The sequence below is a fragment of the Arachis ipaensis genome, chromosome B9 (genome assembly GCF_059453495.1).
Source record: "Arachis ipaensis isolate K30076 ecotype BB chromosome B9, ASM5945349v1, whole genome shotgun sequence".
Taxonomy (NCBI): Eukaryota; Viridiplantae; Streptophyta; class Magnoliopsida; order Fabales; family Fabaceae; genus Arachis; species Arachis ipaensis.
Genome location: NC_142444.1, coordinates 135,862,453 through 135,885,567, shown reverse-complemented (window position 1 = coordinate 135,885,567; position 23,115 = coordinate 135,862,453). Strand labels below are relative to the sequence as shown.

The following is a 23,115-nucleotide window of genomic DNA, read 5'->3' as shown; positions in this document are numbered from 1 at the left end:
TCTGTGTCCAAAGAGATTGCTACCTCCCCTGTATATGCTGATTCTGCTGAAGAGCTTTGGAATGATCTTAAAGAAAGATTCCAGCATGGAAATGGCCCTCGAATTTTTGAAATCAAAAGAGAATTGATGAATTTATGCCAAGGTGCCATAACAGTCTCGCAATACTTCACGAAGATCAAGGTCCTTTGGGAGGAATTGAACTCGTATCGCCCAGTTCAATGCAATTGTGGAGATGCTAAACCACTTCAAGAATTCTTGCAAGCTGAGTATGTGCACTATTTTCTCATGGGTTTGGACGATTCTTTTGCACAAATTAGAGGCCAGATCTTGCTTATAGAGCCCTTACCTACAATCAACAAAGTCTTGTCTTTAGTGGTTCAAGAAGAAAAATATCGCTCTTTGGGGAGCTTATCAGTCCCGAATCAACTTGCTTTCTTAGCAAGAAACCAGAACACACCAAATTCCTTTGAAAAAGGAAGGAGATTCATGAAGAAGGATAGATCCTTGTGCTCACACTGTGGATTTCTTGGACATACAGTGGACAAATGTTACAAAATACATGGTTATCCACCAAGTTATGGCAAAGGCAGAAGAACAAGACAAACTGCGCACAATATTACTGATAACACCACTGAGGCACACTGTCCAGAAGCCAATTCAAACCTGACTCTGAATGCAACACAGATCCAGCAATTAATGAACTTGTTAAATAGTCACAAGATTCAAGAAATACCAGCAAATGCAGCAACTGAAGTGTATACTTCAGCAAGTATTGTCCTCAACATCTCAATTTCAAGATCAAAACTATCAAAACATGATTGGATTCTTGATGGTGGAGCCACTATCCACATTGCTTGTGATCTGTCCCTTTTTCATTCAATTTACACATCTCAACATTATTCTGTTTTCCTCCCCAATAATGCCAAATTCCAAGCCAAATTCATCGGCACTGTCATTGTCAGTTCAACCATCATCTTGAAAAATGTTTTATATGTGCTAGATTTTAGTGTCAATTTGCTCTCAGTGTCTTCCTTCCTTAAAGTCACTACACTCACGAAAATAATTAACTCTTGTGATTTCACCATTCAGGACAACAAGTCACAGAAAAAGATTGGGAAGGGTGAGTTCGATGGAGGCTTATACATCCTAAAAGCTTCAATTCCCTCCAACCAATTGAGAATACATAAAGATAATCATAGCATAAATTTGTGCAATAATTCACAGCTATGGCATACTCGTTTAGGCCATGCTTCAAATAAAGTTTTGAACTCCCTCACTTCGGTTCTAGAATTTTCAAATAAAAATAGTTTACTTACAAAAGAGTCTAATTGTCATGTATGTCCATTAGCAAAATTCAAGCAACTTCCTTTTGAATCCAATAATTTGTCTTCATGTCCTTTTGATCTTGTACATTGTGATGTATGGAGACCTTACCATGTTCCAACCTATAATGGCAAGAGATATTTTCTTACATTGGTTGACGATGCTACTCGATTTACATGGCTTTATTTGTTAACTAACAAATCTGAAGCTGTAGCATGTATGAAACAGTTTTACTCTTTAATAGAAACTCAATTTCACAGCAAGATCAAGTACTTCAGGTCTGATAATGCCAAAAAGTTAGCAATCATTAATTTTTTACAGGAACAGGGAGTCCTCCATCAATTTTCATGTCCATACAAACCTCAACAGAATGCAGTAGTGGAAAGAAAGCATAAACACTTGTTGAATGTTGCCAGAGCCCTCTATTTTCAATCCCAAGTCCCCATTGCTTTTTAGGGAGAATGTGTTTACACTGCTGTTTTTCTAATAAACAGAACCCCAACTCCACTTCTCAACATGCAGTCCCCATTTGAGAAACTTTTTCAAAAACAACCAAATTATCAAGCTCTAAGAGTTTTTGGTTGCCTTGCATATGCTGCTACAAAATTAGACTCCAGACCTAAGTTTAATCCTAGAGCAGATCCAACAGTCTTCTTGGGATACCCTATTGGTTACAAAGGCTACAGGCTTTACAATCTCAAAACAAAACAATTCTTTATCTCTAGAGATGTCATCTTTCAAAAAGAGACATTACCCTTCACTAAAAGTTCTCACACCTTTATACTCCCTGACCCCTTTGATCATATTCCACTTTCAAAAGCCACTGATGACATAACACTTCCTAATATTCCTACCATAAAGAACACACAACGTCTTTCAACAAACTCCTCTAGCTCCCACCAAATTGTTTCACCTCAAACAGCTCCCTCCTCCACCAATTTTGACCTACCCCGAAGAACCACCAGGACCATTCAACCACCAAGATATCTCAATGACTATATGTGCAACCTCAATACACCCTATCATATTACTAACTATATAAGTAACCACAGACTCCACCACATCTACCATGCAGCAATCTATCAAGCTAGTACTATCCCTAAACCTCAATTCTATCACCAAGCAGTACATCATTATGAGTGGCGGCAGGCAATAAAGGAAGAGATGGATGCTTTGGAATCCAATCATATTTGGGGGTTGGTTCCTCTACTCCTAGCAAAAAGGCAATCGATTGTAGATGGGTTTACAAAGCAAAGCTTAAGGCTGATGGTAGTTTGGAGAGATACAAAGCCAGGCTCGTTGCCAAAGGTTACACGCAACAAGCTTGCATTGACTTTAAAGACGCATTCAGTCCAGTAGCCACGGTCTCGACAATTAGAGTTTTACTCTCCATTGCAGCAGTGAGAAACTGGAATTTCATGCAATTGGTCATAAATAATGCATTTTTAAATGGGAGTTTGGATGAAGAGGTCTACATGGAGATTTCTTTGGGCACCCAAAACGGAACCAAGGACTTGTATGTCGACTTACTCAATCTCTTTATGTCCTAAGACAAGCTTCCCGGCAGTGGTTTAAGAAATTCTATTGTAGTCTCAAGCAACATAGTTTTTGCCAATGCAAGAATGATTATTCTTTATTTTCTATAGGAGAAGGCTCCTCAATCACCTTTTTACTTGTCTATGTTGATGGCATAATCATTGCATGAGCAAACAATGATATAGTGCAACAGATATAGCAAAGGCTTCAATCAGTTTTCAAGTTAAAAATCTTGGGAGATTTAAAATTTTTTCTAGGGTTAGAGATTGCAAAATCTAGAAAAGGAATTTTACTTACACAGAGAAATTATACTTTGTCTCTGCTCGAAGACACCAATTTCCTACACTGCAAGCCAACTTTGATTCCAATGGAAGAAAACATTAAATTGAGGGCCAAAGAATGTGACAAGGTTGATGATGCATGAGCTTATCGAAGATTGATTGGATGACTCATGTATCTCACAATCTCCAGATTGGACATAATATTTGCAGTGACAAAACTAGCTCAGTTTATGTTTGACCCAAGAGTTCAACACCTAAATGCAGTTCACCAAATCTTAAGATACCTCAAGCCGGCACCAGGCCAAGGTATTCTTTTTTCCTCAAGCTCGAAGTTGAACTTGTCAATCTACACTGATGCAGATTGGGGGAGCTGCCTCGATACTAGGAGGTCTACTACCAGCTACTGGATGCACTTTCTTGGGAGATTCCTTAGTTTCATGAAAAAGCAAGAAGCAATCTGTCGTGTCAAGAAGCTCAACTGAGGCTGAGTATAGGGCTATGGCCAATGCTGCTTGTGAAGTTGTTTGGCTGACCAACTTACTGAGGTTCATGGACATCACCATTGACTCTGCCATATTTCTTTGTGACAACCATTTAGCTATCCAATTAGCCTCTAATCCGACCTTCCATGAAAGATCTGAGCATATTGAGATAGATTGTCATTTCATTCGCGAGAAGGTTGAAACCGGGTTCATCAAGTTAGTGCACATTCCAACCAAACATCAATTAGCCAATATCCTTACCAAAGCCATTTCAAAACCTCAGTTTCTTTTTCTCATGTCCAAGTTAGGAACATACAATTTGTATGCTCCAATTTGAGGGAGGATATTAGACTCGTATTTACCAATTATTTATGTGTAATTAGATTAGTTATAGTAGTTACAAAAGCCAGTTAGAATAAGTTTTACCCTTCAATCACTTGTATATAAAAACTAACCTCTCCTATTGATAAACCACTATTTTATGGTTTATCGTGTACTCAATTGAGTGGTTTTTATTAATTCTTTACCCACTTATTCATACTATTTGCATGGTTTTATATTTTCTTCCTAATTATGTGTTTTGATTGAAAACATGCTTCTTTGATCTTATATTTGCTTATTATTAATCCTCTCTTATTACCATTAGATGCCTTGATATGTGTGTTAAGTGTTTTCAGATATTATAAGGCAGGAATGGCTTGGAGGATGGAAAGGAAGCATGCAAAAGTGGAAGAAATACAAGAAGTTGGAGAAATTGCTAAGCTGTCCAGCCTGACCTCTTCGCACTCAAATGACTATAACTTTAGCTATAGAGGTCCAAATAACGCGGTTCCAGTTGCGTTGGAAAGCTAACGTCCGGGGCTTCGATTTGATATATAATATCCTATAGTTTCTCTGACGCTAGATGACGCGACCGCGTGATCCATGCGGCCCCGTCGCAGTGATGGAAATCAGCGTATTTGAATTCTTCTCCAGCGATTTCTGGGCTGTTTCTGACCCAGTTTGCGGCCCAGAAAACACAGATTAGAGGCATAAAGTGGGAGAATGCATCCATTCATAAACAGGCTCTAATAATTCACTTCCCATGATTTAGATTAGTTTTGAGAGAGGTTCTCTCCTCTCTCTCTTAGGATTTAGGACTTCTCTTAGTTTTAGGAGTGACTCTCAATCCCAGGTTCTTTATTTTTATTTAATTTATGAACTCTTCCATGTTACATATAATTTTCTTAATTAATGTTATTTGAGGTATTTCAATTTATGATTGCTGTTATTGTTGCTTTACATCTGAAGGCATTTTTATTCCAATAGATTTACTTTTTCCCTTTTGGTTTTGGTTAAGAAATCAATAACTCAGGAGTTATCCAACTCAACAGCATAATTATTAATTGTTATCTTGCCAATTGAATTGAACTTCAATAATCCCAATCTTTTCTTAGGAAATAAATAGGATTCGAAGATCAAACTAATTAGTCCCTTGACTTTCCTTTACTTTAGTAAAGGTTGACTAAGTGGAATTAAGATTCAATTTTCATTATCATTGATAAGGATAACTTGGTCTGGACTTCCAATTTCTCTTACCTTGCCAAGAGTTTAGTTTACAGTTATTTATTTATTTTACTTGTCATTTAAATATATCTGTGCCCATTGCCCAAACTCAACATTCCCCCAAAACACACTTTTTCATAATCAATAATAAGAACACCTCCCTGCAATTCCTTGAGAAGACGACCCGAGGTTTAAATACTCGGTTATCAATTTTAAAGGGGTTTGTTACTTGTGACAACCAAAACGTTTGTAAGAAAGGTTGATTGCTTGGTTTAGTAACTATACTTACAACGAGAGTTTATTATAACTTCTAAACCATCAATCTTCAGTTCTTCACCTATTCATTACTCAATGAAATGAAATCATTTTTTCTCATTCTCTGAAATCACTGGTTTAACACCATCTTAAGAGAGAAAAGAAGGGGTAAGAACTAGAAAGTTCTTAGTAGAATCGAAGTAGCTAGTTAGATTCATTTTATTATGTTCTCAGTCAGTAACAACAATCAACAAAGTACAATCAAATTCAACAATTACAGAATATAGAATTCAATCACAAGCATACACACAATCACAAACAAATATGCGCAAATAAGAATGATGTATGTCTATTCCTATCGCAGGTAATGAGTTCATCTGTCGGTTTCTATCCGCTCTCGATATAATCCGACTCACTCTAGTCGGATATGGCTTTCTAGCTTGCATAGCCTCTGAAGCAACCTCGCCTTACAAAGTAGCTTTCTCTAGCTATTAAATGTCGAACATAACCTCTGTAAGCAACCCCACCTTACAGGTAATAGGCTCTCTTGAACCAATGTACGCACACATAACTTCTATAAGCGACCTCACCTTACAGGTAACAAGCTCTCTTGAGTTGATGTATGTGATGATAACCTCTGTAAGCAACATCACCTTACAGGTATCAGGTTCTCTTGAGTTAATGTATCTATGAAAAGCAACTCTCAATAGAATTACCACCATATCTTTGCTCGTTTCCAAAGCAACCAATATCTCTACTGCACCCTTCGCAGCAGATAACTATTTAATTGTTTCTTATCTTTTCTCTTTCTTCTTAACTCTTCTTTTCTTTTTTTCGTTATTCTTTTAATATCTTACTTCTAATATTCTAATTTATTTTTGCATTCTTGTCTCATCTTTCTCTAAGTATTTTATGGAAAGAGAATCATAAGATTCTTAAATCAAGTTTGTATCTCTAAAGCTTTTAAAGAGCAATTCTATTTTACTTTTCTCTATCTTATATTATTAATAGCAATAATATCTTTACTAAATAAAATAATATCGGTAAAGAAAGATAATAATTAATTTAGTATAAACAAAATAGTATTAGTAAACAAAGTGTATTAACAATTTTTTATTTTAATCATTAAAAACTTATCTTATTAAAGTTTTATTTTTTTAAACTCATAGAAATTATATTTTAACTCTAAACTTTTAAATATATTTACTTTTAACTCTAATATTTTTATAAATCACTAATTTAATTTTATATTTCTAAAAATAATCCTAAACTTTTATAAAATATTTTTTTACACTGAAACTTTTACTTATTACTCAAAATACCCCAAAACTTATATAATTACTATTTTTACCCCGATCTTTTATTAAATTATATTTTTATATTCAAAAATAATATTTGTATTGGTGATAAACACTCCTTCTCAAAGCCGAAATCTTCTCTTGTGATCTTTCAAAATATATATACTTTATTTTAAATTCGTTTTCGAGCTTTTTGGTTACTAATTTTTACCTGATTTTTCTCAAACCAAAGAGCAACATTTCATTCATCGTAAACACATCAAAATATATCAATTAAGCTTGAATTCAAGCCTTGGAAGCTCACGGTTCATCATCAGCAACAACAACAACGACTTTCAAGTTACTTGAGTTCCAAACTTAATTTTATAAAAAAATTGATCAAATCAACATATAAACACTCAATTTCAATCACCAAACAACCAATCATTAATAAAACTTCAAGAACATAATTAATTTTTAATTAATTTACCAAACCTTACTTCCGTACGAAAATCACAACTGAAACTTCAGGAAAGATTTCTGATCGAACAATTGAAAAAAAAAAGGTCGAAAATTGGCTACTCCACATTCTCCTCACTTTGGCTGAACCATGCAAGCTTGGGAAAAACTCCACCGTCAATTTTTCTCAAATAAAAATGACATCAACGTGAAGAAGAGGAAGATACGAATACTTTAATCGAATTAAATTTTTTATTAAAGTTACGGAACTCAAGAGATCGAAGATAGAAGTTCTTAGAGGGAGTCACTGTTCCACTTCTCTCTCTTGGTTTCCTTTTTTTTTTCAAAGTGGATCATGCATGGCTTGATGATTAATGGTTACTTGATGATTAGGTGGCAAGAGTGGGGGTTTGGTGTCAAGCATTAGGGCTGCTGAATCGGCGGTTCAAGTTATAAATATCTTAAACGGATAATTACAAAAGTAAATATATTAAAACACAAATAATAATATATATGGAGATAAATATATATAAGTTACTGATATAAATGATATTAGTAATAATGATTATAATAAATAAAAGTATATGATAAAACATTAATAAGTTCATAACCCTAGCTCATTTCCATTTTGGGCAGAACAGATCTACTAATTCTTTGATTCCAGTTAGTAAGATAAGAGGGGTCGGATCTTGAACTAAGAAATAGATTCTAGAAGCTAGAAAAGGGTATCCTGAGCAATTTCAATAATCGGGTTCATTGATATTCCTGGTATAGTAGATGCTATCACACATACAATCATACTCAATTCGATGGAATTATTTGATCTTAAAGGGGACCCTCTATAATTTCGCACCTGAGGAGTTATTTCTTGGTTTCAATAAGACTCCTTATGAGCGTTATTTTTAGATAATAATATATATGGAGATAAATATATATAAGTTACTAATATAAATGATATTAGTAATAATGATTATAATAAATAAAAGTATATGATAAAACATTAATAATTTTAAGTTCATCAAAAAATACCAATATTTACTTATATCGATGGATATCGAACCGATAATAATATTATTACCAAAACTCTATTTTACTTATAGCATATAAAATAAAATAATAACATAACAATAATATTACATTATTATTTATTTTATTTTCGAAATCTGGAATCGACTCCTCAAAATAAAATTAATTACTGAAAAATAAATTTTGAAAACAGTGTGTCGAAATAAAAACTTAGGGCGTTGCAACATGGTCAACCATATATTCATCTAGCAATATATTGCTTGGTTTTAAATCACAATGCACAATTGGTACAGAGCCACCATGATGCGGATATTCTATTGCTTCTGCAACATCTATCATTATGTTTAACCTCTGGATCATGCTCAAGCCATGATGTTCTGAATGTAGCCACTTCTCTAAGCTCCCGTTAGACATGTAGCTCAGAACCAATGCCTTGAAATCCATGCTGCTGCAACTGCTAATGATTTTAGTTAAGTTTCGATGGCGGACATTGCATAATATTTCGCATTTAGCGTCGAAACTCCTAAATGCTTCTTCAAATTCCAAGTGAAAAACTTTTATGGCAACATTCATCCCACCTGAGAGAACTCCTTTGAACACTTTTCCAAAGCTTCTAATGCCAAGTAAATTGCTTTCACTAAATCTGTTTGTTGCTTCTTGAATCTCATAGTATGAAATTCTTTTCCACCAAGCCATGGATTGATCCATTTCTGATTTCTTAAGAAGCTTGTACTTTCGAGATTTTAGGATGCATAGGAATGCCAAAGCAAGAATGGACTGAATGGTCGCTACTATGACTGGTAAAATATATTTCAACACCATTATAATATATGTAATTGTTTTCTGAGATCTACCTTCTTTCGCCTTGCATTTTGGAAAATGCAAACTTTGAGCACCACACAATTCTCCATTTTCCATGAACAATTGAGATGAGAAGTTTACAAAAGGTCCCCTGTAGAAAATTTCTTCTGTCAACTTATTGTAAAACACATTGAAATATTTTAGATGGACAAGTGCCTCTAATGATTTTGGAATAACCCCAGACAAAGTGTTTTTTGATAAGTCAAGAAATTCAAGACTTACCATATGACCAAAGGATTATGGGATAGGCCCTTCAAATCCATTCCTTGTCAAAGAGATTTCGATCAAATGGTCAAGATTCTCAATGCTGCTTGGGATGCTACCAGATAATTAATTCTTTGATAAGTACATCCAAGACATTGATTTTAGATTATTGCCTACATCTAAAGGTAGAGATCCCCTTAGGTTATTGGAAGACAAATCTAAATATAGTAAATAAGATAAATCCCACAATATGGAAGGTATTGAACTGATTACATTCGAATACAAAGTAAATTTTTTTAATGATGTGAGATTACCAAAGAAAAATGGTATAGGACCAGAGAACCTATTTCTTCTTTAGTTGACATAGTTCATGAGGAACAAATCCTTTCAATTGGTTTAAAAACAAATTTAGACCTTGTAGCCTTTGTAATTTTCCTATTTGAGTATGAATAGTTCCAACAAATTCATTTTTCTGAAGTGCAAGGTCTATTAAGCTACTTAAGTTACCAATGCTTAGTGGAATGATACCTCTCAGAGAACATTTGTTGAGTCTCAATTTGTAAAGAGAAGTAGAAAGGTTGCCTATTGAAATTGGAAGGATGGAATTCAATGGATTTTTAAAGAAGGTCAACCATTGGAAGTATCTACAATTAGACAAAGAATCTATGATGCTTAAATCTGGATCAGTGATAGGGCCGAAATTTGATGGCACTAATTTTGGCAAGTGCAGCAAATCACTTTAAGTAATATTGCAGTGAGTGGATATAGTTCCCACAACAATTAAAAGATTGGGCAAATAATTTTTAATCGAATATTTTAATTAAATCAACCGAATTTTTATAGGAGGAAGGATGTGAATCATAAAACAGTAAAGTAGTGTTTGGTGTGAACAAATGCATATGAAATAGTTAGAGAAATAAACAGTGGAATGAAATGTTAAGGTTTTAGAAATGTTTAACTTCTAGAAAAGGTATTGTTTTTACTTACTTTGATTCATGCAAGATAATTTCACGACAAATCATATATAATTAAACTCCAATTTCTTAGTAATTCAATTTCTCTTTATCTTATTTAATCGCTAATTCATTGGTCAATTAATTAAGAAAAGGGTAAAGTATACTTTTTGTTTCTCAAATTTGACAAAAATTCTAAAAATACTTTTAAGTTTTATTTTGTTTTAATTTTGTACCAAAAATTTTCGATTTGCATCAAATATACCCCTAACGGCTAATTTTTAAAAAAATTTAAGACCAATTTAACAATAATTTTATAAAAATAACCCTCAACACAAGCAAATCAAGCATAATTTTCATGCATTATTGTTAGATTGGTCTTAAATTTTTTGAAAATTTAGCCGTCGAGGGTATATTTGATGCAAATAAACAACTTCTGGGACAAAATTGAAACAAAATAAAATTTAAGGGTATTTTTAAAACTTTTGCCAAACTTCAAGGACAAAAAGTATACTTTACCCTTAAGAAAAAGAGGTTAAGCACAATTCCGATTTAATGTCACACAACCTTTCGAAAGCTATCCCTAGTCAGTTTCAAAAATTATAAGAGTTTCAAGCTTATCCTGATATTAACTTTCTCAAAAGAGAATAAAGAGATCCAAAACAGAAATAGAATATTTCTCAATACTTCTAACCATTAAGATGAAGAACGAAACTCAATTCTTGAAAAAGTATCAATGCATTAATCAAAATAAAATAAACAATCAAATTACTAATCCATAAATATCAAACAGAGTTTCTAACCCTAACAAAAGGGGTTTAGTGACTCATGATAAATAGAAAAATAAACTAAAACTAATGAATGAGATGTTGGATGGATCCGTTGGTGCAGAATTTATAAACCACAAACTAACCGGCAAGTGCACCGGGTCGTACGAAGTAATACCTCAGGTGAGTGAGGGTCGATCCCACGAAAATTGATGGATCAAGTAACAATAATTGAGTGATAGGCTTAGTTAGACAAACAGAAAATAGTGTTTGAGAGTTCAAAAAGTATTAAATAATAAATTCAGAGTTTGAAGACAGGTAGGTGAATAAGTTGGGAATAAAATATAGAGAAACAGTTAAGGTTTCAGAGTGAAAAAACTAGGATTGTAAATTAGGTTGAGGTGGAATAAAAAGTTAACTAATTCCCCCTTACAGAAGAAAAGTTTCTTCTTTTTATATCTAATCCTAATAAATTTAAAATCTAATTTCTAAAATTAAAATAATATCTTTTCCTAAAATCAGATTTGAATTTAAATCAGAATTAATTAAATAATCAGCAAGTCTTCAATTAATGGATGGGGACCACTTGTTTTGTCCATTCTGCAGCTTCTAATATGTGTTTTCTGGGCTGGAAACTGGGTCAAAACAGCCCAGAAATTGCCCCCACCGTTTTCTGCATTTTCTACACGTGGCGCATGTCACGCGTACGCGTCAGTCACGCGTACGCGTCGATGGTCTTCTTCGCTTTTTACGCGTACGCGTCAGGTACGTGCACGCGTCGCCATGGAAATCTTCAAATCACGCGTACGCGTCAGTTACGCGCACGCGTTGCTCTTCACTGGTCATATCCTTTAGTTCTTGTGCTGTAGAAACTCCATCAAATCCAGAATGCTACCTAAAATAAACAAAATTACACAAGACTCAAAGTAGCATCCATAGTGGCTAAAAGATAATTAATTATTGATTAAACTCAACAATTTAAATGTAAATTCGCTAGGAAAAAATAGGAAAGATGCTCATGCATCACAACACTAAACTTGAATTGTTGCTTGTCCTCAAGCAACAAAAATAATATAAGCTTAGGATGTGAATTTGCATGAGAGTGAGAGTTCAATTAGCTCATGTCTCTTCTTGAAGCGGGGTTTACAACTGCAATCCTGAATAATTTTTGCATCTCACTCTCCTTTGAATCAGAAGGATGTCACTGTCATTCAGAATTAGAATATGGATAATATTATGAATTCTCTGATCTTTTGTAACTCAATTTAACCCTTGAACACATCAAATTTTTTTTATGCTTTGTACCTTGAGCCTAGCCGTGACTTTAAATGCTTTGTCTCAAGCTTTACTTGACACAGAAACACCACAAGCACTTAACTGGGGAACTCTCTTTAAGTTCTAATTTTCCTTTTAGTTACTCCCAGACAGTGGTGCTCAAAGTCTTTGGCATACTCTGTTTAATTGCAATTGATCTCGAGTCTAAATGTTTTGTCTCAAGGATTACTTGACACAAGAATACCACAAGCATGTGACTAGGGAAACAACTCTTTGAGCTTTTAATCATGTCTGACCTCCCTAGTCATTGATGCTCAGAGCCTTGGACCTTGTTTTTATTTTTTGCTGTTTCTTTTGCTTCAAGAATTAAACTTTTATTAATTTCAGAGAAGTCATAATAGTTCTCTAAATTTCTGTTCCTTATACATTAACATTCTTTTATTCAAATTGAACTATGCACTATTCATATAATGCATTCAAAATTATACTTAATACCACCACATTTAAGTAAATAAGACTACTCTTAAAATTAACTCAATTTCTCATGCATTACACCCCCCTTTTCTTCTTTCTTTTTGATTTCAAGCTCAGCGGGTTATACATGAGGCATCTTTCAAAATTAAAGCAAATTAATAGAAAATTAAACTAGAATCTAGGAATCTAACTAATAAAGGATCATGTAGTAAACAAAGCAAGATAGCAGAAAACCAGAACATAACATAGTAAAAGTGGGAATGAATAAAAAATGAAAGGAACTCAACCACCTTAGTTATCCTAGCGGTCGTTTTATTCTTCAGGTTGTGCTCCCCCGTGAAGATGATTCGCCTCCCTTTGGTGCCATAAGAATAAACAGAAAACCCATAAGCGAAGCGTCAACACCAAACTTAAAGGTTTGCTTGTCCTCAAGCAAAGAAAAACTGAAAACAAAAAGAAATAAATATTATGATGAAAGAAGAATAAAAGGATAAAAGAACAAGAGAGAATTAGGATTGGGGGGTGGATGATTTGAAATCAGGTGCTGAGGTGGTTTGATTGGGCGTCGCATGTGATGCGTACGCGTAAGGCATGCGTACACATGGATCATGCGAATTTCAAGCGACGCGTACACGTGGACGGCCAGGATGGGAAAACGACGCGAGTGCGTCAGGGACGCGTGCGCGTGGTGGGGCTTGTGCGCCCAGCATAGTTCCAGCCCCACACCAGCATAACTCTCTGGCCAAACACCTTTTACGCCGATTTTACTCATCCACGCGTGCGCGTGCTTGACGCGTACGCGTGGAGTGCCAAAATCACAAATGACGCGTACGCGTGAGCATGTTTGTGCGCGAAGCACACTTCCCGCGCCACTCCCGCGCAATTCTCTGTTCACTTTTTATTTTTCACGCACACACATATGACGCGTACGCGTCAGCGATGCTTGCGCGTCGTGTGTTCATTTTTTTTTAAGGGTAAAGTATATTTTTTGTCCTTGATGTTTGCTAAAAATTTCAAAAATATCCCTAAGTTTTAATTTGTTTCAATTTTATCCCTTAAGTTTTCGATTTGCATCAATTTTATCCTTATAGTTAATTTTTTGATAATTAATATTTTTCTTTCCAATTATACCCCTTGTCTATCCCCCAACCATCATTATCATCATCACACTCCCCTCTGTTTTTCTCTCTCTCTATACCCCTCGTCTATCCCCCCACCATCATCATCATCACGCTCCCTTCTCTTTTTCTCTCTCTCTTTTTCCCATTCTCACCATCATCTCCCCCATCGTGAATAACCATTATCAACCTCCTTCTCCATCATCGTCGGCCATACCCCTCTTTTTCCTTCTTTCTCCTTTCTCCTCCGACCCTCCATCTCCACCAGCGTCAACATTAGCCGCAAGTCCTTCTGCCTTGGAAAATTCGTCCAAGACCTCAACGCACTCCAAGTCCTACACAAACCGCATGTCTCCTCCGATTTCAACTTCTTTCTCTCCGTCGTCGACTTCGACAGCGAGGGAGTCTATTACTTCATTGAACAACTCGTGTGGCTCGCCAAATCGGGACCCATCGATCTGAAGTGGTCACGTTCGTTCAGAGGAGGTCTGAGGAGATGGACGGAGATGAAATAGGGTTAGGAGCACTGAAGCCAAACGGAGCTTCGAAGAGAATTTTGCGTTCTGTGAGGAGCAATAGGGTTAGGGAAAGTCGTGGAGTTGGTATGGTTTTTCAAAATTTCATGTCAATTTTTAGTTCAAATTAATGAAAATTTTTTTTCTGAAATGGTCATTGATGGGTACAAATTTGAGCTTGAACGCTGACAAAGATAAATATTATTGTGGCTTGTGGTGGTGAAATATTACATTTATTTTTGCAGTTTTATAATTAACACCAGCAATAGCCATGAGGACAGAGCATGAATTAGAAAAGAGAAAATAATGCTTATTCCAATTGAATGAGTACTCTTCATATTCTATGGGAACTTGAAAAGAAATGCTCCTTAATGTTAAATACAATTGAATGAGTACTCTTACATAATGGTTGTAATGGAGAGTCGGAGGAGGAAAAAGAGAGGTATGGATGGAAAAGGAAGTTGATAGTAGTTGTTTGATGATGATGGTGGTGGAGCTCATGGTGAAGACGGAAAAGAGAAAGAGATGATGATGATGAAGATGATGGGATAGGAGAGGGGTATAATTGGAAAGAAAAATATTAATTATCAAAAAATTAACTATAAGGATAAAATTGATGCAAATCGAAAACTTAAGGGATAAAATTGAAACAAATTAAAACTTAGGGATATTTTTGAAACTTTTAGCAAACATCAAGGACAAAAAATATACTTTACCCTTTTTTTAAATATCCGGTTCCTGTTCTGAAATAGCTACATGATCAGAAAAATAGTAAAAACTCAATAAAAATCAAATAAGTAAGAAAACTACTACTATGAAAAATAACTAAGGATACGAAATTATCGGGTTGCCTCCCGACAAGCGCTTCTTTAACGTCATTAGCTTGACATTTGGTTATTGAAGTTTCTTCCTTTTCTTCCAGTTGGTTAAAAGAAATGTCTCCAAGGGGGGAGAGGTGAAAATTAGTGCCCCCTAATATAATTTTCTCCTAACAAGGTTTCTTTTATTGTGATTAGTTTGATTCGCTTTGCTTGTTGGTGTAGAGGTTGGATTGTTTTTTTCTAACCTTCTCTTTTTCATGGATATTTTCTTCTGTTTCTTGGTCACAATCCTCTTTTTAGTGCTTTCCTTGGTTGCCTTCACTTTATTGATTTCAAACTTTGGGTGTTGTGTGATGGTTAGAGTGTACCCTTCATCAAGAACTTCTTGAATTGGTGGTTCAATAAACTCACCCCCTATACCACTCTCTGCTTCATTAGAGTGTAAATTCCCATAATTATTTTCATCCCTTACAACCTCCTTTGTTTGTGCATCTTCCTCCTTTATTTTTTCATCTTCCTCTTCTTCCATGTGTGCGGGTGGAAAGTTCTCTATTTCATTGGAGTATAAACTCCTTTGATTGATTTTATCACTTTCTTCTATAGGATCTTGCATTATATCTCTTGGGAAGGAATTTACTTGCTCCTCTTCCTGTGACTTGATAATCGACTGCATATGTTTCTCTACATTTTTGACACTCGTCTTTATATCATGTATGAATTCTTTCATGAGAAGCTCAAGATCTGATGGTATTTGAGATGAATAAGGAGATGGTGACTCTTGATATTAATAAGAAGGAGATGATGATTCTTGATAAGAGTAAAAAGATGATGGTTCTTAGTATGGATAGAGAGATAGTGGCTCTTGATATGGGTAGAAAGATGATGGTTCTTGATATGGATAGAGAGGTGGTGGTTCTTGGTATGAATATGGAGCTGGTAGTTCTTGATATGAATATGGAGATGGTGGTTCTTGATAGTTGGAACATGGAGCATTGAAGTTTCTTTGGTTTTGACTTTGCCCACCAAAATTTGGGTAGTTTCTCCATCCACAATAATAAGAATCACTCACTGGGTGTGAGTAGTAACCCATGTGATCTCTCTCCATTATTCTTCCTTAGCACACAACATCAAAAAGGATTAAACGTACCATGTGGTAAACAGGAAAGCAAAGAAGAAAGAACAGAATTCTAAGAATTAAAATAAGAAAAATTAAAATAAAACTAACTAGGAAACACCAAACTTAATTTCAGAAATTAAGAAAAATATTAGTGCTATTTATTTATTTAATTTTTTTTGAAAATAATAAAACAAAATTTAAATAAAATTAAAATTACAACGCTTAATCTAAGCAATCAAACAACTGATAGTTGTTAATCACAGTAAATCTCCGGCAACGGCGCCGAAAACTTAGTGCGGAATTTATAAACTACAAACTAACTGGCAAGTGCACCGGGTCGTACCAAGTAATACCTCAGGTGAGTGAGGATCGATCCCACAAGGATTGATGGATCAAGCAATAATAATTGAGTGATAGGCTTAGTTAGATGATGAGCGGATAATTTATACCCTTTTTGGCATTGTTTTTACATAGTTTTTAGTATGTTTTAGTTACTTTTTATTATATTTTTATTAGTTTTTATTCAAAAATTACATTTCTAGTTTACTATGAGTTTGTGTATTTTTTTGTGATTTTAGGTATTTTCTGGCTGAAATTGAGGGACCTGAGCAAAAATCTGATTCAGAGGCTGAAAAAGGACTGCAGATGCTATTGGATTCTGACCTCCCTGCACTCGAAGTGGATTTTCTGGAGCTACAAAATCCCAATCAGCGCGCTTTTAATTGCGTTGGAAAGTAGACATCCTGGGCTTTCCAGAAATATATAATAGTTTATATTTTACCCGAGATTTGATGACCCAAACTGGCGTTCAAAATTAGCCTAAAACTTTCTGGCGTAAAACGCCCAAATTGGCACCAAAGCTGGCGTTTAACTCCAAGACAGCCTAAGCACAAAAAATCTTCAATGCTCAGCCCAGGCACACATCAAGTGGGCCCCGAAAGTAGATTTCTGTACTATCTGCACTTAGTTACTCATTTTCTGTAACCCTAGGTTACTAGTTTAGTATAAAAACTACTTTTAGAGATTTATTTTGGAGACTTTATGCTATCATAGACTATTGTACATGTTTGGAGGCTGGCCTCACGGCCATGCCTAGACATTCTTTCACTTATGTATTTTCTTCGGTGGAGTTTCTACACCCCATAGATTAAGGTATGGAGCTCTGCTGTTCTTCATGAATTAATGCAAGTACTATTGTTTTTCCTTCAATTCACGCCTACTTCTTCTCCAAGATATACTCTTGTACTTAATTCAGTTAAGTCAAAATGAAGGGGTGACCCGTGACAATCACCCATTATCTTCGTTACTCGCTTAGCCAAGATCCGCGTGCCTGACAACCACAAGCGGTCTACATGATGTTCAACGTAGTCATTGGACGATAGCCGGAGTATATTCTCTTGGATATCTAGTACATGGACCGAGTTCGTGAGATTAGTATCTTCGTGATATAGGCTAGAAACATTGGCAGCATTCCTGGGATCCGAAAAGTCTAAACCTTGTCTGTGGTATTCCGAGTAGGATCTGAGAAGGGATGACTGTAAAGAGCTTCAAACCTGCGAATGTTGGGCGCAAGTGACAGTGTGCAAAAGGATCAATGGATCCTATTCCGACGCTAGCGGGAATCGACAGATGATTAGCCATGCGGTAGCTGTGCCTGGTATTTTTCATCCGAGACGAGAAATTCGACAGTTGATTAGCCGTGCAGAAACCGTAGAGGACCATTTTCACTGAGAGGATCCTACAGCTTGCCATAGAAGGGAGCATGCATGGTTGGAAGAAGAAAATAGGAAAGCAGAGGTTCAGAAGTAACAAAGCATCTCCAGACGTTTATCTGAAATTCCCACCAATGAATTACATAAGTAACTTTATTTTATTTTATGTTTTATTTATCTTTTAATTATCAAAACCTCATAATCATTTGAATCCACCTGACTGAGATTTACAAGGATGACCATAGCTTGCTTCAAGCCGACAATCTCCGTGGGATCGACCCTTACTCACGTAAGGTATTACTTGGACGACCCAGTGCACTTGCTGGTTAGTTGCATCGGAGTTGTGAAAAGTGTGAATCACAATTTCGTACACCAAGTTTTTGGCGCCATTGCCGGGGATTGTTCGAGTTTGGACAACTGAAGGTTCATCTTGTTACTTAGATTGGGTAACTTTATTTTATGTTTAAAGCTTTTAATTTTATTTTCGAAAACTTCAAAAAAAAATGTTTGTTCTTCAGAGTTTTTAAGAATGACTTCTAGAGATTCATGAGATATGTTGGAACTTGGCTGGCTATTAAGCCATGTCTAATCTTCTGGACTGAGGTCTTCACTTTCCATTGCAAAAAGGACATGCCTGTCTTTGTTATGTTAAAGCTTGGCTGGCTATTAAGCCATGTCTAATCTTTTGGACCGGAACTTTAGACTAACATTGCAGGAGCCTTTGGATTCCCATCAATTTGGCTGTTATATGTCTTGCTCTGCTAAAGCTTGGCTGGCCATTTGGCCATGTCTAATTCTTTTGGACCGAAGCTTTAGACTAACATTGCACGAATCCTGGAATTCTTATTAAATAGTTTGAATTTCTTTATTTTCTTTTTCAAAATAATTTTCGAAAAATCCAAAAAAATTAATAAAACCATAAAAACCAAAAATTTTGTGTTTCTTGTTTGAGTCTAGTGTCAAATTTTAAGTTTGGTGTCAATTGCATCTTTTTAATTTTTCTTTAAATTTTCGAAAATACATGCATTGTGTTCTTTCTTGATCTTCAAGCTGCTCTTGGTAATTTTCTTTATTTGATCTTTACATTTTCTTGTTTTGTGTCTTTTCTTATTTTTCATATGCATTTTTGAATTCTTAATGCCTAAAGTTTAAAAATTTTTAAGTTTGGTGTCTTGCATGTTTTTCTTTTCTTAAAAATTTTCAAAAACATGTTCTTGATGTTCATCATGATCTTCAAAGTGTTCTTGGTGTTCATCTTGACATTCAAAGTATTCTTGCATGCATTTTTTGTTTTGATCTCAAATTTTTATGTTCTGTGTCTTTTAGTTATTTTTCCCTCTCCTCATTAAAAAATAAAAAAATAAAAAAATATCTTTCCCTTATTCTTCTCATAAATTTCGAAATTTTGATTGACTTGGTTAAAAAGTTTTAAAATTTAGTTGTTTCTTATTAGTCAAGTCAAAATTTTAATTTAAAAATTTTATCTTTTCAAATCTTTTTCAAAATCAAATCTTTTTCATTTCCCTTCTTAATATTTTGGAAAATTTTAAAATTTTTTTCAAAATCTTTTTCTTATTTTTGTTTCATATTTTCGAAATTAATTGCTAACATTTAATGTTTTGAGTAAAAAAATTTCAAGTTGTTACTTGCTTATTAAGAAAGGTTCAATCTTTAAATTCTAGAATCATATCTTTTAGTTTCTTTTTAGACAAGTAATCAACTTTAATTTCAAAAATCAAATCTTTTCAATTTCCTTTTCAAATCTTTTTTAAAATGAATTTCAATCATATCTTTTTAAAATTTTAATTTCAAAAGCTTTTTCTAACTTCTTATCTTTTCAAATTGATTTTCAAATCTTTTTCAATTAACCACTTAATTTTTTTATTTGATTTTAAAAGTTTACTATTTCTTATCTTTTTCAAAACCACCTAACTCCTTTTCTCTCTCTCTAATTTTCGAAAACCAACTAACAACTTTTTCAAAAATCTTTTTAATTACTTAATTTACTTAGTTTTCATATTACTTTTATTTCCTTTCTTAATATTTGAATTCTAGCTTAATTAATTAAATAAAAATAAAAATATTTTTCTTCTGCTTCTTTTAAAATTCGAAATTCTTCCATCTCTCATCTCCTTCTATTTATTTTATTTATTTTTTAACACTTCTCTTCTTATAATTCAAACCCTCTCCCTCTCTCTGTATTTGAATTCTTCTTACTTTCTCTCTACCTCATTCTTCTATTCTTCTACTCACATAAAGGAATCTCTATACTGTGACATAGAGGATTCTTCTTATTTTCTGTTCTCTTCTTTTTCATATGAGCAGGAACAAGGATAAAGATATTCTTGTTGAAGCTGATCCTGAACCTGAAAGGACTTTAAAGAGGAAGCTAAGAGAAGCTAAAATACAACACTCTTGAGAGGACCTAACAGAAATTTTTGAAAAAGAAGTTATGGCAGCAGAAAATAATAACAATGGTGGAGATGCAAGGAAGATGCTTGGTGACTTTACTGCACCCTCTTCTGACTTCTATAGAAGAAGCATCTCAATCCCTACAATTGGAGCAAACAACTTTGAGCTTAAGCCTCAATTAGTTTCTCTAATGCAGCAGAATTGTAAGTTTCATGGACTTCTATTGGAAGATCCTCATCAGTTCTTAGCCGAGTTCTTACAAATTTGTGACACTGTTAAGACCAATGGGGTTAATCCTGAGATCTACAGACTTATGCTTTTCCCCTTTGCTGTAAGAGACAGAGCTAGGACATGGTTGGACTCACAACCTAAAGAAAGCCTGAACTCTTGAGAAAAGCTGGTCAATGCTTTCTTGGCCAAGTTCTTTCCACCTCAAAAGTTGAGCAAACTTAGAATGGAAGTCCAAACCTTCAGACAGAAGGAAGGTGAATCCCTCTATGAAGCTTGGGAAAGATACAAGCAATTGATCAGAAGGTGTCCTTCTGACATGCTTTCAGAATGGAGCATCCTATGTATATTCTATGATGGTCTGTCTGAATTGTCCAAGATATCATTGGATCACTCTGCTGGTGGATCTCTTCATCTGAAGAAGACGCCTGAAGAAGACCCATTGAAATAGTTGCAAATGACCAATTCATGTACACTTCTGAAAGAAATCCTGTGAATAATGGGATGACTCAAAAGAAAGGAGTTCTTGAGATTGATACTCTGAATGCCATATTGGCTCAGAATAAAATATTGACTCAGCAAGTCAATATGATTTCTCAGAGTCTGACTGGAATGCAAGCTGCATCCGGTAGTACTAAAGAAGCCTCTTCTGAAGGAGAAGCCTATGACCCTGAGAATCCTGGAATGGAAGAGGTGAATTACATGGGAGAATCCTATGGAAACACTTACAATCCTTCATAGAGGAATCATCCTAATCTCTCATGGAAGGATCAACAGAAGCCTCAACAAGGCTTCAATAATAATAATGGTGGGAGAAATAGGTTTGGCAATAGCAAACCTTTTCCATCATCTTCTCAGCAACAGACAGAGAATTCTAAGCAGAGCCTCTCTGACTTAGCAATTATAATCTCTGATCTATCTAAGACCACTTAAAGTTTCATGACTGAAACAAGGTCCTCCATTAGAAATTTGGAGGCACAAGTGGGTCAGCTGAGTAAAAGAGTTACTGAACTCCCTCCAAGTACTCTCCCAAGCAATACAGAAGAGAATCCAAAAAGAGAGTGCAAGGCCATCAATATACCCCACACGGCCGAACCTGGAGAAAGTCAAAAGGCAGTGATTTCCAGTGAGGAAAACCTCAATGGATGTCCACTGGCCACTAAGGAGTTTCCTAATGAGGAACCAAAGGAATCTGAGGCTCATACAGAGACCATACAGATTCCACTGAACTTACTGTTGCCATTCATGAGCTCTGATGAGTATTCTTCCTCTGAAGAGGATGAAGATATTGCTGAAGAGCAAGTTGCTCAGTATCTAGGAGTAATCATGAAGCTGAATGCCAAGTTATTTGGTAATGAGATTTGGGAGGATGAACCTCCATTGCTCATCAATGAAATGAATGCTTGGGCTCAACTGAAATTACCTCAGAAGAAACCGGATCCCGAAAAATTCTTAATACCTTGTACCATAGGCACCATGACCTTTGAGAAGGCTCTGTGTGACCTGGGGTCAGGAATAAACCTCATGCCACTCTCTGTAATGGAAAAACTAGGGATCTTTGAGGTACAAGCTGCTAAATTCTCACTAGAATTGGCAGACAAATCAAGGAAACAGGCTTATGGACTTGTAGAGGATGTCTTAGTGAAGGTTGAAGGCTTTTACATCCCTACAAATTTCATAATCCTAGACACTGGGAAGGATGAAGATGAATCCATTATCCTTCGAAGACCCTTCCTAGCCACAGCAAGAGCTGTGATTGATGTGGACAGAGGAGAGTTAGTCCTTCAATTGAATGAGGACTACCTTGTGTTTAAGGCTCAAGGATCTTCTTCTGTAACCATGGAGAGGAAGCATGAAAAGCTTCTCTCAATACAGAGTCAAACAGAGCCCCCACACTCAACTTCTAAGTTTGATGTTGGGAGGCCACCATTAAGCTCTGAATCTCTGTGAAGCTCTCTAAGAGCTCACTGTCAAGCTATTGACATTAAAGAAGCACTTATTAGGAGGCAACCCAATGTTATTTAATTATATTTATATAATTGTTTTCCATTGTTATTTTATGTTTTCTTTAGATTGATGATCATGTGAAGTCACAAAAACAACTGCAGAATTAAAGAAAAATGAAAAATAGCATAAAAAATAGCACACCCTAGAGGACAGGCTTACTGGCGTTTAAACACCAGTAAGGATAGCAGAATGGGCGTTTAACGCCCAGTTTGGCAGCATTCTGGGCGTTTAACGCCAGAAAAGGGTGTCTGGCTGGCGTTAAACGCCAGAAAGAGGCAGCAGACTAGCGTTTAACGCCAGAAAAGGTAGCAGAGTTGGCGTTAAATGCCAGAATTGGCACACAGAGGGCGTTTAAACGCCAGAATGGTGCAGGGAGCAGAATTCCTTGACACCTCAGGATCTGTGGACCCCACAGGATCTCCACCTCTTCTTCTCTCCTCTTCACACCTTTCCATAACACTCTTCCC

The 23,115-nt window shown here is 35.3% G+C and overlaps 1 protein-coding gene and 1 non-coding gene across 2 annotated transcripts; both read right to left on the bottom strand.

The window, feature by feature from the left end:
- Nucleotides 1-8,394: 8,394 nt before the first annotated feature.
- On the bottom strand, nucleotides 8,395-9,270 carry LOC107616078 (putative LRR receptor-like serine/threonine-protein kinase At3g47570). The gene has a single exon (XM_016318078.1). The coding sequence runs from the start codon at nucleotides 9,268-9,270 to the stop codon at nucleotides 8,395-8,397; it is 876 nt and encodes a 291-aa protein (XP_016173564.1).
- Nucleotides 9,271-20,858: 11,588 nt separating this feature from the next.
- LOC148546455 (small nucleolar RNA R71) lies at nucleotides 20,859-20,966 on the bottom strand. The gene has a single exon (XR_015900790.1). It is a non-coding gene; the product is annotated as a small nucleolar RNA R71 (small nucleolar RNA).
- Between the last annotated feature and the right edge of the window lie 2,149 nt (nucleotides 20,967-23,115).